This window comes from Mustela putorius, unplaced genomic scaffold (assembly GCF_011764305.1).
Source record: "Mustela putorius furo isolate JIRA1106 unplaced genomic scaffold, ASM1176430v1.1 tig00003845_pilon_pilon_pilon, whole genome shotgun sequence".
NCBI lineage: Eukaryota > Metazoa > Chordata > Mammalia > Carnivora > Mustelidae > Mustela > Mustela putorius.
In genome coordinates this window covers 45,174,366-45,187,487 of record NW_025421998.1, presented here as the reverse complement: position 1 = coordinate 45,187,487, position 13,122 = coordinate 45,174,366, and the positions used below count along the sequence as shown (strand labels likewise).

The 13,122-nt window shown below is 37.9% G+C and overlaps 1 protein-coding gene across 1 annotated transcript in view; it reads right to left on the bottom strand.

Moving 5' to 3' along the window:
- Window positions 1–6,771: 6,771 nt before the first annotated feature.
- SCIN (scinderin) overlaps window positions 6,772–13,122 on the bottom strand; it is a 76,044-nt gene continuing 69,693 nt past the window's right edge. The window contains exons 14-16 of the mRNA XM_004743424.3: window positions 11,089–11,166; window positions 8,865–8,925; window positions 6,772–7,623 (exon numbers count right to left, since the gene is read on the bottom strand). Coding sequence (XP_004743481.1) covers window positions 7,496–7,623; window positions 8,865–8,925; window positions 11,089–11,166 — 267 coding nt within the window. The 3' untranslated portion in view covers window positions 6,772–7,495. The remainder of the gene's footprint in view (window positions 7,624–8,864; window positions 8,926–11,088; window positions 11,167–13,122) is intronic.

The following is a 13,122-nucleotide window of genomic DNA, read 5'->3' as shown; positions in this document are numbered from 1 at the left end:
TCAAATTTAGAGGCTAGTATAAAATATTTCTAGAATGAGAACACAGCCACATTTGACCTGCCTAGAAGCACTATTCTTTTTCAAGCTAAAATAAAATTAAATATGACTATTTTTCAGTGTTTTGACCAACTAGTAAAGTCTGCCTTTATTAACATGGAGGAAGAGTGCCCTCTACTGTACTGTTTAGATATACGCAGTTCTAAAGTCTTAAAAAAAGGTCTTAATTTTTGTTTTAATCAGACAGAACATTGATTTAGATAGATAATGATTTAGATAGATAATAGATAATGTCCATTCTTATTGCTTTAAAATAAAAATCTGTGTCTACAGTAAATGGAGAATAAATCTTATGCTGTGGGCATGCAGATTTCTTGTACTGGGATAATGACTACCTCAAATTTGATTCAAGGCTAGAGTAGAACATGGAAAGAAATTTTAAGTCAAAGGCATGTTTGGCCATTATCAAATACTGTGTTTGAAAGATAAACAACGATCGTTTTTTCTGCTCCTGCATATAAAAATAATATAAGTATGCTCCCTGGTTAATGAAGAGGGCTCCAGAGCCTGAGAGAGCTGTGTTTGATTTGTAAAAGGCTCTACTAGGTCTCTACCCTTGCTGCATATTATAATCACCACGGAGCATTTAAAGGCTATTAATGCCCAGATCGCTTTCTTTTCTTTTCTTTTTTAAGATTTTATTTATTTATTTGACAGTGAGAGAGAGATCACAAGTAGGCAGAGAGGCAGACAGACAGAGAGGAGGAAGCAGGCTCCCCGCTGAGCAGAGAACCTGATTCAGAGCTCAATCCCAGGACCCCAGGATCATGAACTGAGCTGAAGGAAGAGGCTTTAACCCACTGAGCCACCCAGGCACCCCCCCCCCCAGATCACTTTCACCAAGAATACTTCTTCTTTTTCAATCGTTGAGCTTTTTAGGTCTCTCTCTTATTAGAGTGGTTCTCCATGAAGAGGCCATTGTGCTTCTCTATCTCCCCAGGGACTTTGCAAATGTCAGGGGGCATTTTCAGTTGGTTCACTGTTGGTAGAGGAGGAGAGTGCTACTGGTATGGGGTAAGCAGGGGCCAGGGACTCTACAAATCAACCTGCAATGCTCAACCCCTCCCCCCAACACTTAAAACAAAGGATTACAAAATGTCAATAGTGCCAAGGTTCAGAAGCCCCGCCTTATTACACTACTTATAACCCCCAATAAAATTTGGAAAAGATTAGAACAAACAACCGTATTTTGCTCCAGATCTTACTGAGAAACCTTTGTTTTCCTCTCTCAAATAGGATGTACATTTTTTGCAGATCGAGAAACGCCCATTCTACTCCTACTTCGTTGAGAGCTTTTATTATGAATGGTCATTGGATTTTATTAAATGCTTCACTGCATCTATTCAGATGTTCATATGGTTTTTCCTTTTTAGTCTGTTAATATGGAGGATTCTTGACACAGTCTTAAGTGTTAAGGTGGGCTCCATGACAAGCTTCTTCAATTTTTACATATTGTTGGATCCAATTTGATGTATTTTAAAGGTTTTGGTATCTATGTTTTGAGAAATGCTGGTATGTAGTTTTTCTTTCTTATAATCTGCTTCTTTTGGGTATCAAGATAATATTGGCCTCATCAACGAATCAGGAAGTGCTTTCTCCTTTTTCTTTTTATCATCTTTTAGTGTGTATGTAAAATTGGTTTTTATTGCTTTCTTAAATGTTTGATAGAAGTCACCAGTGAAGCTAAATAAGGCAACCGGAGAAAGACAACTATCATATAATCTCCCTAATATGAGGAAGTGGAGATGTAACATTGGGGGCTTTGGAGGGTAGGAAAAGAATAAATGAAACAAGATGGGATTGGGAGGGAGACAAACCATAAGAGACTCTTAATCTCACAAAACAAACTGAGGGTTGCTGGGGGAAAAGGGGTCGGGAGAGGGTGGTGGGGTTATGGACATTGGGGAAGGTATGTGCTATGGTGAGTGCTGTGAAGTGTGTAAACCTAGAAATTCACAGACCTGTACCCCTGAGGCAAATAATACATTATATGTTTATTAAAAAATAAAAAATTAAAAACAAATAAAAATATGCAAATCTGCAAAAAAAAAAAAAAAAGAAGAAGAAGAAGAAGAAGAAGTCACCAGTGAAGTCCAATTAAGCCTAGGCTTTTTTCTGCTAGGAAATGTAACTATGAATTCAATTTCTTTAGCATGCGCACATTTTGCTACATAGGTGGCTGGAATACTTTGAGTTAACCTGACTAGTCTGTCTCCCAAGGAATTTGCCTGTTCATCAATGTCAAATTTATAAGCATGAAATTATGTCTCTTTTTTTTTTAGTGTCCATATGTTCTATGGACTCTTTTTGTCTGATATTAGGAATTCATATTTCTTCCCTTTTTCTGGAAGAGTCCATATTAGTCATTCCCATCTCCCTGCTTTCTTTGGGTTTAATTTGCTCTTCTTTCAGTTTCTTAAGATGGAAGCTTACATCATTGACTTAAGGCTTTTCCATTTATGTTACATTAACATTTAATGTTATAAATTTCCTTTTAAATATTGAGTTAGCCAAGAATTTGATAGTCTGCATTCCAATTTTCACTGAAATACAAATAGTTTCTCATTTCCCTTGGGATTTCTCCTTTCATCCAAAGATTTGGAGATAAGCCAGATATCTCCCTGTCATTCACATCCTGTTTAATTCCACTATGGTTAGAGACCATCGTATGATTTTTTTCAATTCCTCGTATTTGTGGAAATTTCTTTTATGGTTCAGCGTATTATTTTCTGTCTTGCTGAATATTTTAAATGTCCTTGCAAAGCAAATATGCATGCTGCTATTACTGGTCGCATGTTCAGTACGTATTAATCAGGTTAAGCTAGTTGAGAACGTTGTTTGAGAACTCCATGTTCTTACCGATTCTCCTCTCACTCTAGTAGCTGTTGAGAGATGATTTCCCTATTGAGATGTAATTCCGTGTTTTCTTCTGTTTTTTTTTTTCCATAGTTTCCTTTTCAGTTTAACTTTTTGAACCATATAGACTTTATCTAGGCACATATATGAAAATGTGGATCCAACTTTACTTTTTATTCTATCAGCATCAAAGTAGCTTATCATTAATATTTTAGGTCATATGGTAAGATGGTATTTGAGAGAAAATTATGCTAGATAATTTGCAAAATACATAGCATAGCTTAAAAATATCTAATGTAAGTCTTTAAAACTAAAAGGGAAGAAATCATAGTGGAGAATAAAGACAGTGAGAAAAGTTTCAATAATACATTTTGAACTATAACATATGCATCCTGTACATATAAAATGAATACTATTATTCTTTATTTTGACTAGAATTCCATCCCTCTGAATAATTTGTCTAATGTGGAGGTTATTTTGAAACCAATTTTCTAGTGGTCTTGCAAAATAAAACAAATGGTAAGATAAAATAGTAGTTCATTTTACATAGGTTCCTCATTTTCCGGCCTTTGGCTCAAAGTTAATGTCGCAGTCTGATTTCTTATTTGAAATTTCTGATATTGGGGTGCCTGGGTGGCTCAGTTGGTTAAGCATCTGTCTTCAGCTCAGATCATGATCCCAAGGTAATGGGATGGAGCCCCATGTCGGGGGTGGGGGGTCCCCTGCTCAGCAGGGCGTCTGTTTCTCCCTCTCCCTCTGCCCCTTACCCCCTCCTCGGGCTCTCTTGCTCTTTAGCTCTATCAAATAAATAAATAAAATCTTAAAAATCATTAAAATTCCCAAGATGTGCTACTTCTGACTAGAATATTCTTTCTTTCTTTTTTTTTTTTAAGATTTTATTTATTTATTTGATAGACGGAGATCACAAGTAGGCAGAGAAGCAGGCAGAGAGAGAGAGGGGGAAGCAGGCTCCCCGCTGAGCAGAGATCCCTGGGATCATGACCTGAGCCGAAGGCAGAGGCTTTAACCCACTGAGCCACCCAGGCGCCCCTTAGAATATTATTTCTGGTTAGCACATGGTTTTCCTGAATTCACTAAATTTTGTTTTCTAGTCACACATTTCATACAAAAAGGAGTGTGTTATATTATTTGAAGTAAGGAAAGGTCTGTAAAAGCACTAGTCACTGAGGACCAGCTATATTTTTTTGTTTTTTCATCCCAAAAATCTTTGAGGAAAATAAAAAAGAAGAAATCTAAAGTTCATTTTAAAAATTAATAAGCAATAACTCCATTCAAGAAAAATAGAAAGTTATGAAACTTCTCTATCTTAAGCTGTATAAAACTGCATTTTAAATCCAGAAGATGAATTTCTGTGAGGATTTACATAAAATCTGAGTTTTAAAATGATACAGTATCATGGAATAACCACCCTTCTATAATCCACCAATCGCCTTTTTAGAAGTAGATGGTTCCCCTCCCCTCATAATGATTTTACATGATTTGCAGGTGTTTCTTCAAGCCATAACAGCTTTAGGTATGAAACTCAAAACCAGCAACTGCCTAGCTCACCCTTTCTAGGTAATTTTTATAAATCATCTTATTCCCATCTCCCCACCAGCTGCCCACCACTTTCCTAAATGTCAGGTTTGTAAGTCTTCTTGACACAGAAGCCGTGGTTGCTGGTAATTTCTGCAGCCACCTCCAGTGTTGGAGCTGGGCACCCCTGCTCAAGACATCCATCTTCCCCACAATGCTTGCGCTGACCACCTGGCTGGTTCCTTCGTGGTCACCATCTCTGCCTCTGAGGACTTGGGTTTGGGTTTAGGAAAGCAATCTCTTCATAGCTCAGGCTTAAAACAGCAGTTCTGCTTAAGATGAATTTGTTCTAGTTCAGTGGTGACAGGAAAGAACCCTAAGGGATCTCCCTGCTTCTGCAGAATTCAGGCATGACAAAATGAAGCCATTCTATCACACATGCTCCCAACGCTTGTGTTCTTGGGATTCCCTCAGATTGGCTGCGATCACAAGGTCCATTCCTTCCCTGTCAAGTCCAGGTTTTGTTATCATCTACCCAAAAAGACCTTCTATAACCACTCTATTAAAATTGTACTCTGCCCCACTCTTGCCTAATATTTCCTGTCCTCCCTCCCTACACATCTTTCCTCCATAGAATTTACATTCTGATATATTTTACATTTTAGTCCCCACTTATCCACAGGGGATACATTCCAAGATCCCCAGCAGATGCCTGAAACTAAGGTTAGTACAGAGCCCTATACATGGTATTTTTTCCTATACGTGCATAGCTCTTGTTGAGATTTAATTTACAAATTAGTACTTAGGAGCAATTAACAATAACAACAAAATAGAACGATTATAATATCCTATAATAGAAGTTGTGTGAATGTGGGCTTTCTCTCTCTCACAAAGTCTTATTGCACAGTCTTATTCTTCCTGGGGTGAAATGCCTGGGGGACGCAATAATAAATGGATGAACCATTGTGTCATAGCGTTAGGTTACTATGGGCCTTCTGAGCTTACCTCAGGAGGATCATCTGCTTCCAGATCACAGTGGACCGAGGTTAACGGAAACCAAGGAAAGCAAGACTGAGGGTAGGTGGGAACAACTGTATCTACTTATTGCCTTTGTTTTTGTTAGCTTCTTCCCTGGATTATAAACTCCATGACAGTTAGGATTTTGTCTGTTTCATTCATGTTGGATCCCAAGTGCTCAGAATAGTGCCCCACACCCAGTAGATGCCCAATAAAAAGATTTACTGACTGAACAGTCTCTAGAAGTGCAGCTTCTCGCGGCTTCCTCACCACTCACACAAGCTGTGGGTCCCCGCACGACCGTTCGCTTTTCTGCCACAATGGTACGGGGCTCGATTCTGCTTGCCAGGACCATGCTGGACCCCGTGTGGAGCACAGCCATCCTTCATCCCCCAGAGACAGTGTGAGAATTCCTCAGATCGTTCCTTGGCTCTGAGTCCCCTTTCCATGGAAATGTGACTCCTGCTTCTCCACGAGTCACCTCCTAGCCTACTGCCAAAGTTTGTTTCTGCTTTACTAGTGCTCCTCCTTCTGGCCCAACTCCTATATTCTGGGGTCTGTTAAATTATTTAAACAAGGAGGCCATTAGATTGAGTCATGGCTCTAATACTGCGGAGACCTATGTCGGCAAACCAAAATCTAACCCTACAGATGCCTCAAGGTTACAAAATCAAAACCTGAGGACAACCCTCGCAAACAGCCAACTGGGCATTCAGCCTAGGCAATCAAGAGTTTCCTTACTTTGGGACGCCTGGGTGGCTCAGCCAGTTAAGTGTCTGCCTTTGGCTCAGGTCATGATCCCAGGGTCATGGGACTGAGTCCTGCGTGCAGCTCTCTGTGCAGCAGAGAGTCTACTTCTCCCCTGCCTGCTGCTCCCCCTGCTTGAGTTTGCTTGCACTTTCTCGCTTTCTGACAAATAAATAAATAAAAGCTTTAAAAAAAAATTTCCTCACTTTGCTTTTTCTCTAGAAAATTCTTTCCCTGCAGTCCTGCTGGTAGAAGGCTCCTAACTGCTTTTAGTTTGGCACTGCCCAATCCAAATTGGTTTTTGTTCAGATAAACTCTTGAAATGTTTAATACACCTCAGTTCATCTTTAACAGGACCCAGATTTCATATGCACTGATATTTAAAATCTTTCATAATTATGTAACCTTGGAAAAGTTGTTTAATTTTGACTACTTAATGAGGATGAATTAAGAAATATTAAATTCGTATTTATTTATGCATAAAAGTATTTAACCTTAAAACTAATTGTGTCATTAACTCACATGTCATATTTAAATAAAATGTCACAACAGAAAACCTTTCCAAAAGAGATGCATTTTAATGATGAAAGACAGCATTAATGAATTTTTTCGTATGTAACCTTTGTGGTATTAAACGTGTACTGTCAAATACATATATCTAACCAGATGAGACTGTAATTATTTTGTCATGAAAAAGCTGTGATTTCAAAGGCTTTTAAAAAGGCAAAAATGGTAAAGTTACTCTTAGAAGATGATACTTAGGAGTGAATGGTATCAGAGTCACACTGGCAGAAGAAGGCAGATAACAAACATTTAAACCATCTTAACATAAACCTCATTGCAAATATACAATTCTTTTGAACACAGCACATGGGAAGGAGAATAACCTCCAAGGCATTATGGCTTACATCTCTGGCATATAAAGAACTAGTTTGATTAAAGTTTCCTGAATTATAAAATTCCCTGATAAACTCCCCTAGACTATGCATAGCTTTTCAAACCTTTTAAAAGGTCATATAAAAAGATACAAATGAGTTTTCAGCAGAGCTAATATTGGTCTGTAACAAAAATTACTTTAGGTTATTTCAAAATACTGACATAAGAAAATTCTAGTTTAGAAAGAATTCCAAACCAATACAAGGAATTAAAAAATCGTCATAGGGCTGAGGTTAATTTTCTAAAGTCAAATAAACAAAAAACCTTTCTTCCCCTCAAAATAGCAATGGGACAGTGGCTCCAAAATATTTGTGGTTTTTTTTTTTTTTTCCTATTAAAAACCTGTTTACCACCTTCTGGAATCCCAGCCCAGGAACCAGCCGGTAAATGTGGGTGGTTCATGGCCCTGTTTTACGATGACTATTGGTGTCCTCTTGTCTCTTCCAGAAGGGTCTGTCTCAAGATACATTTTGGCTATAAAGAATTAAAAGATAAACATATTCAGTTAGTTGTTTTTTTTTAAAATTATTTAAATTCAGTTTAATTAACATATACTGTATTATTAGTTCCAGAGGTAGAATTCATCAATTGCATTTAAACACCCAGTACCATTACTTCAAATGCCCTCCCTGATGCCCATCAGCCAGTTACCCCACTCCCCACCCTCCTCCCCTCCAGCAACCCTCTCTTTGTTCCTTATAGTTAAGGGTCTCTTATGGTTTGCTTCCCTCTCTGTTTTCCTCTTATTTTATTTTTCCTTCCTTTCCTCTGTGTTCATCTGTTTTTTTCTTAAATTCCACGTATGACTTAAATCATATGGTATTTGTCTTTCTCTGACTTATTTCAGTCTTAAGTCTTCTGACCTAGAAGAATACACTCTAGCTCCCTTCATGTTGTTGCAAATGGTAAGATTTCATTTTTTGATGGTTGAGTAGTACTCCATTATATATATGCATATATACATATATATGTCCCACATCTCCTTTATCCACTCATCTGTCTACGGACATCCGAGCTCTTTGCACGGTTTGGCTATTGCGCACATTGTTGCTATAAACATTGAGGTGGTTATGCCCCTTCCAATCTCTATATATGTATCCTTTGGATAAATACCTAGTAGAGCAGTTGCTGGGTCATAGGGTCAGTTAGTTTTGATTAAACTAAAGTAACTATGGAGTGAAAAGTCTCTCAATAAAAATAATGAGTCAAATTTTCATTGCCCTGAAGAGCCAAATACTGTTCCATACGAACAATTCCTTATCGATTTCTCTCATCTGCCATCTGTCTAATGATTGCCTAAAAAGATTTCAAACTTTATAGAATTATCCTTATGGCATAATTATTCTTGTACTTTTTAAAAATAAAAAATTGTTCCAGAAAGAGCAGCATTACTCAAAAAAGAATTTTTTTAAAAAAATCTAGGTTATCATAGTTACAGAGGTTTTACTAGTTCTATAATAAAGTGTATTTGAAGTTTGTAGAATAAATTGGTGTAATTATGTTCTAAATTAGGTAACACAACATTTTTCTTATTCTTATTCTGAAATTCTTCAGTTCAAAAAGACTCCATTACACTTCAGTTCAGAAAGCAAAAGCTTATTAGATTCTGCCTGGTTTTAATATGTGATTTGAAGAATGTGGGGAAAAGAGCAGTCAGGAACTTCATAATAAGCACTCAGGGTAAATGCCATCATTGTCCGTGGGATCTCGCTTACCAGACTTCAGAGATTCTGTCCTCTCGACTTCATTGGCGTCTTTGCCGATCCAAATAAAAATCTGAAAAACGAAACAATAATACGTACTGTTTGGGGAGTGTTGGCTCGGTGCAAGCCCTATACCAAGAGCTTCTCCCACATGGCTCAATTCATCTTCCCAGCAAGCCCCCAAGTTAGGGACGTGGAGAAGGAGGTACAGGGAAGGTGGTCCATCACTTTCCCAATGTTTGCATTTACAGGGAGATACTCGAAACGGATATCCAGCCAGTTTGGCTCCAGAATTCACATCCTGATATTTCAGGTTTATATAGTATTTTCTAGTTCATACACTTGCTCAAAACAATACATTGGCTGTTTTCTGCAGCCGCCCCTTTAAGGTATGTATGTAAGGCAGTCGTTATCCCCATATTATTTTTCTCCTGCAGGGACCTCAGCCTCCCTTGCAAAGCCTCTGCCTTAAGCCTGTAATGTACACCTAAAACTCTATCTTCTAACACTTTGGTAAAAGTGCTACAATGTTTAGTATTTAAATATTGAGGTTTTTAAAATTTTTTGAGGTTTTTTAAAAAAACTGATATAATTACGTATTCTGTATGTATCCTTCTTGTCAAATGCATAGGTTGTGAACTTCAATGCTGAAACATTCTTTTGAATTACCTTAATTTATTTTTAAACATTTTATTTATTTATTTGAGAGGTGGGGGAACTGGCACATGAGAGAGCAAGCATACCCAAGAGCTTGGGGAGGGCCAGAAGCAGGCTCCCTGCTGAGCAGAGATTCCTGATTTTGGGGCGGGTGGGGAGGTGCAGCTGCTCAATCCCAGGACCCTGGGATCATGACCTGAGCCAAAGGCAGACACTTAACCAACTAAGCCATCCATGTGCTCCTTATTTTATGATTCTTTTTAAAAAAGATTTATTATTATTACTTTTTTTAAAAGAAGATTTTATTTATTTATTTGTCAGAGAGAGAGAGAGAGAGCACGAGAGTGAGCACAAGTAGACAGAGAGGCAGGCAGAGGCAGAGGGAGAAGCAGGCTCCCCACTGAGCAGAGAGCCCGATGCGGGGCTCGATCCCAGGATCCTGGAATGATGACCTGAGCTGAAGGCAGAGGTTTTAACCCACTGAGCCACCCAAGTGCCCCTATTTTATAATTCTTTTTAAAAAAATTATATATATATATTTTAAGATTTTATTTATTTATTTGACAGAGATCACAAGTAGGCAGAGAGGCAGGCAGAGAGAAAGGGAAAAGCAGGCTCCCCACTGAGCAGAGAGCCAGATCTGGGGCTCCATCCCAGGACCCTGAGATCATGACCTGAGCCAAAGGCAGAGGCTTAACCCACTGAGCCCCTCAGGCGCCCCCTCTTATAATTCTTAACACACAAGGATGTTTTTATTGACATGATGTTTTAAATTTCATATCTACAACTATGTGATCCATTCACCTCGGGACAATCTGTGACTAGATTCCAAATTCTAACATGTTAATTCTAGACCAAGAAGATAAGGGATAATATAACCAAATGATGTTAGCAATTAAGAACAGACCTAGAAGTCTTTACTTACTGATGTTGACTCTAAGAGTAGGCCTAATTCAGATGCAGGTATCATAGTTGTTCCATACATTTTAGTCCCTAATATATCTATTTTTCCCTTCTGTTATTATCAGTTTACACAAAGGCTAAACAACAACAAAACCTCAACTATCAGATACAGCATGCCAAATCCCCATTCATTTCCTCCCAAATAAAGCCACACATAACAGCAACATATTTTCTATATAGAGTCACGACTATTCTGTGTCTGTTTCTTCCCCAGGGGAAAGGTCCCCTATGATGACTCCTTGTAGGATTTCAAGAAAAACTCTAAATCTTTGACTTTGCCATGGTACTGTACCCCCAAGGCATTGTACCCATGAATACATTTGCTACTTAAATGAATGGATGAATGCATGACGAAATTAGGAGTGAATGAATTTTACACATAAATGAAAAATAGAACTTTTATGCCTAAAACTACACAGCCCCAGACGGTAGCATGGAATTTTTTCCACATTTGGAAATCAATTTGCCACAGGTATCAGTTTTATTTTTTGCCAAACTGTGTTGAGTCTTTCTAAAATGTTGCCTAAACTCACAAGTCCATTTATTTTTAGACTTGCCGTTTTTCAAAGCCGGTTTTGCCAGCTCCCAAGTATAAACACACCAATTATGATTTTACCTGTTCCCAAGCATCTAGTAACATGACATCATCTTCTGCTAAATCGTCCTGGGTGAACTCTCCTGGAACCTCTTCAATCTGAAATGTTTGAAAAAGCCTTAGGATCAAAGAGTAAAGCAATAATTTTTCTAATATATAGGGAACCAATGCATTATATTATTTTAAAACACCATAAAAATAAAGCTTGGTAGCCATGTTTTTATTCTTTCTGGGTAATAAATATTTAGGTAATTATTTGTTTGTTTAATCGTCTCTCACAAGCTGACGGAATCTGATCTGGGAAGCACAGTGCTTATGACAAACGTGACACTGGAATGCCTCAGGGAGTCTATAGTCCGTTTGACCACAGTTCCACTGTCAGTCCCTTGTGACAAGCTGCTTCACAGATCTCCGTTGCCTTCCTAGTCCTTAAAGACATTTGAACTTATGGTCTAAGTATTCAGTTGCCTTTTATTTTGTAGGTCAAGATTATTTTAATAAAATCAATAGGTCTGGTCATTTTCAAAATCAACAGTTTTTTTTTTTTTTTAAGATTTTATTTATGTATTTGACAGAGAGAGAAAGAGAGCCCAAGTAGGGGGAATGCGTGGCAGAGAGAGAGGAAGAAGCAGGTTTCCTGCTGAGCAGAGAGCCTGATGTGGGGCTCCATCCCAGGCCTCCAGGACTATGACCTGAGCTGAAGACAGATGCCCAACCGACTGAGCCGTCCAGGTGCTGCCTAAATCAACAATTTTTGACACAATGATATTCCATATGCAAAGTTTTATTATTATTATTTTAAATGTGTTAAATCATGTTCTCTGTAGTTAATTTTAAAGTTTGCTAGGGAGGGTTAGTTTAATGCACACGCTACCAGTGGGCAGGTATTAATCCAAAGTTCCAAATTTTTAAGGGATTCTGGATAACGAAGCCCCTGACCCTTAGGAAGGTATGGTAGACAGGGCTATAATTCTTAACTCTTCACTTCTTCCCTCTGCTGTGTGACTCTGTGGTACAGTAGAGTAAGTGGAGATAGTCTTGGCCTTGGCCATGTCTTATTAGCAAATGTGACTCTTCAGGGACCCTCTCGTGCTCCTGGGCTCAGTCATGGGAAAAACAGGCACGGATCCAACCTGTAGTCCAAAGGAGAACCTTCCAGCTGGGCCAGGCCTGGATAAACTTGGTCCCAGGCAACCTGCAGCCTTCTGACCTTAATACATATTTATTGTAACCTGATGAAACTTTGAGACTGTTATATAAAATACAGACAAAAACTACTTACAGAAGGCAAAAACTTAGTTTATATTATCTTTTTTACAGAATATTTATCAATCACATAATGATTTAAAAAAAAAAAAAACTTTAAATATCATACCATGTCAGGCACTGTTCTAACTCCTTTATATGAACAATTAATTTAATATTCACACAACTCTCTGAAGTGGGTACTAGGATTATCCCCATTTTACAGGTGAGAATACCACAGCACAGAGAGGGTAAGTAACCAGACTAAGGTCACACAGGTAGTAAGTAATATCACCAAGTAAGTGATATTGCATAGGCAGATTGGTTCCAAAACCTATGCTTTTAGCCCACAGGCTCTGCTATCTTATGTGAATCTATAGGTCTAAGGCCTGCTTTTTGATGATGATAACTAGATCAAATACTTCAAATCAAATCAGTCACATTTCTTTTCTTTAAATTGTGAAGGGAATAGTCGGAGTTCCAAATATCAAACAAGAAAATGAGTAGGTGTAAAGGAAAAGTATATTTCCCTTAAATATGTTCATGACAAAACCAAAGACTAACGGATTTTTTTAAACCTGATTGAGAACAAAGCCTAGGTATTATTTTTGTAAAATACATCTTCATTGGAGACAAGCTTGTTATTTATAACAATAATAACAAATAATACTAATAAGAAATTACAGAAATGTTAGTTGAAAAAAGTTGATTAGATGCCATATTGAATCAACAGTCAAAAGAGTAAAGTAACAGATTTTTTTTCTGGCAAGTTTCTAAAATACATGGATTTCCTAGAAAGTCAGTGAGCAA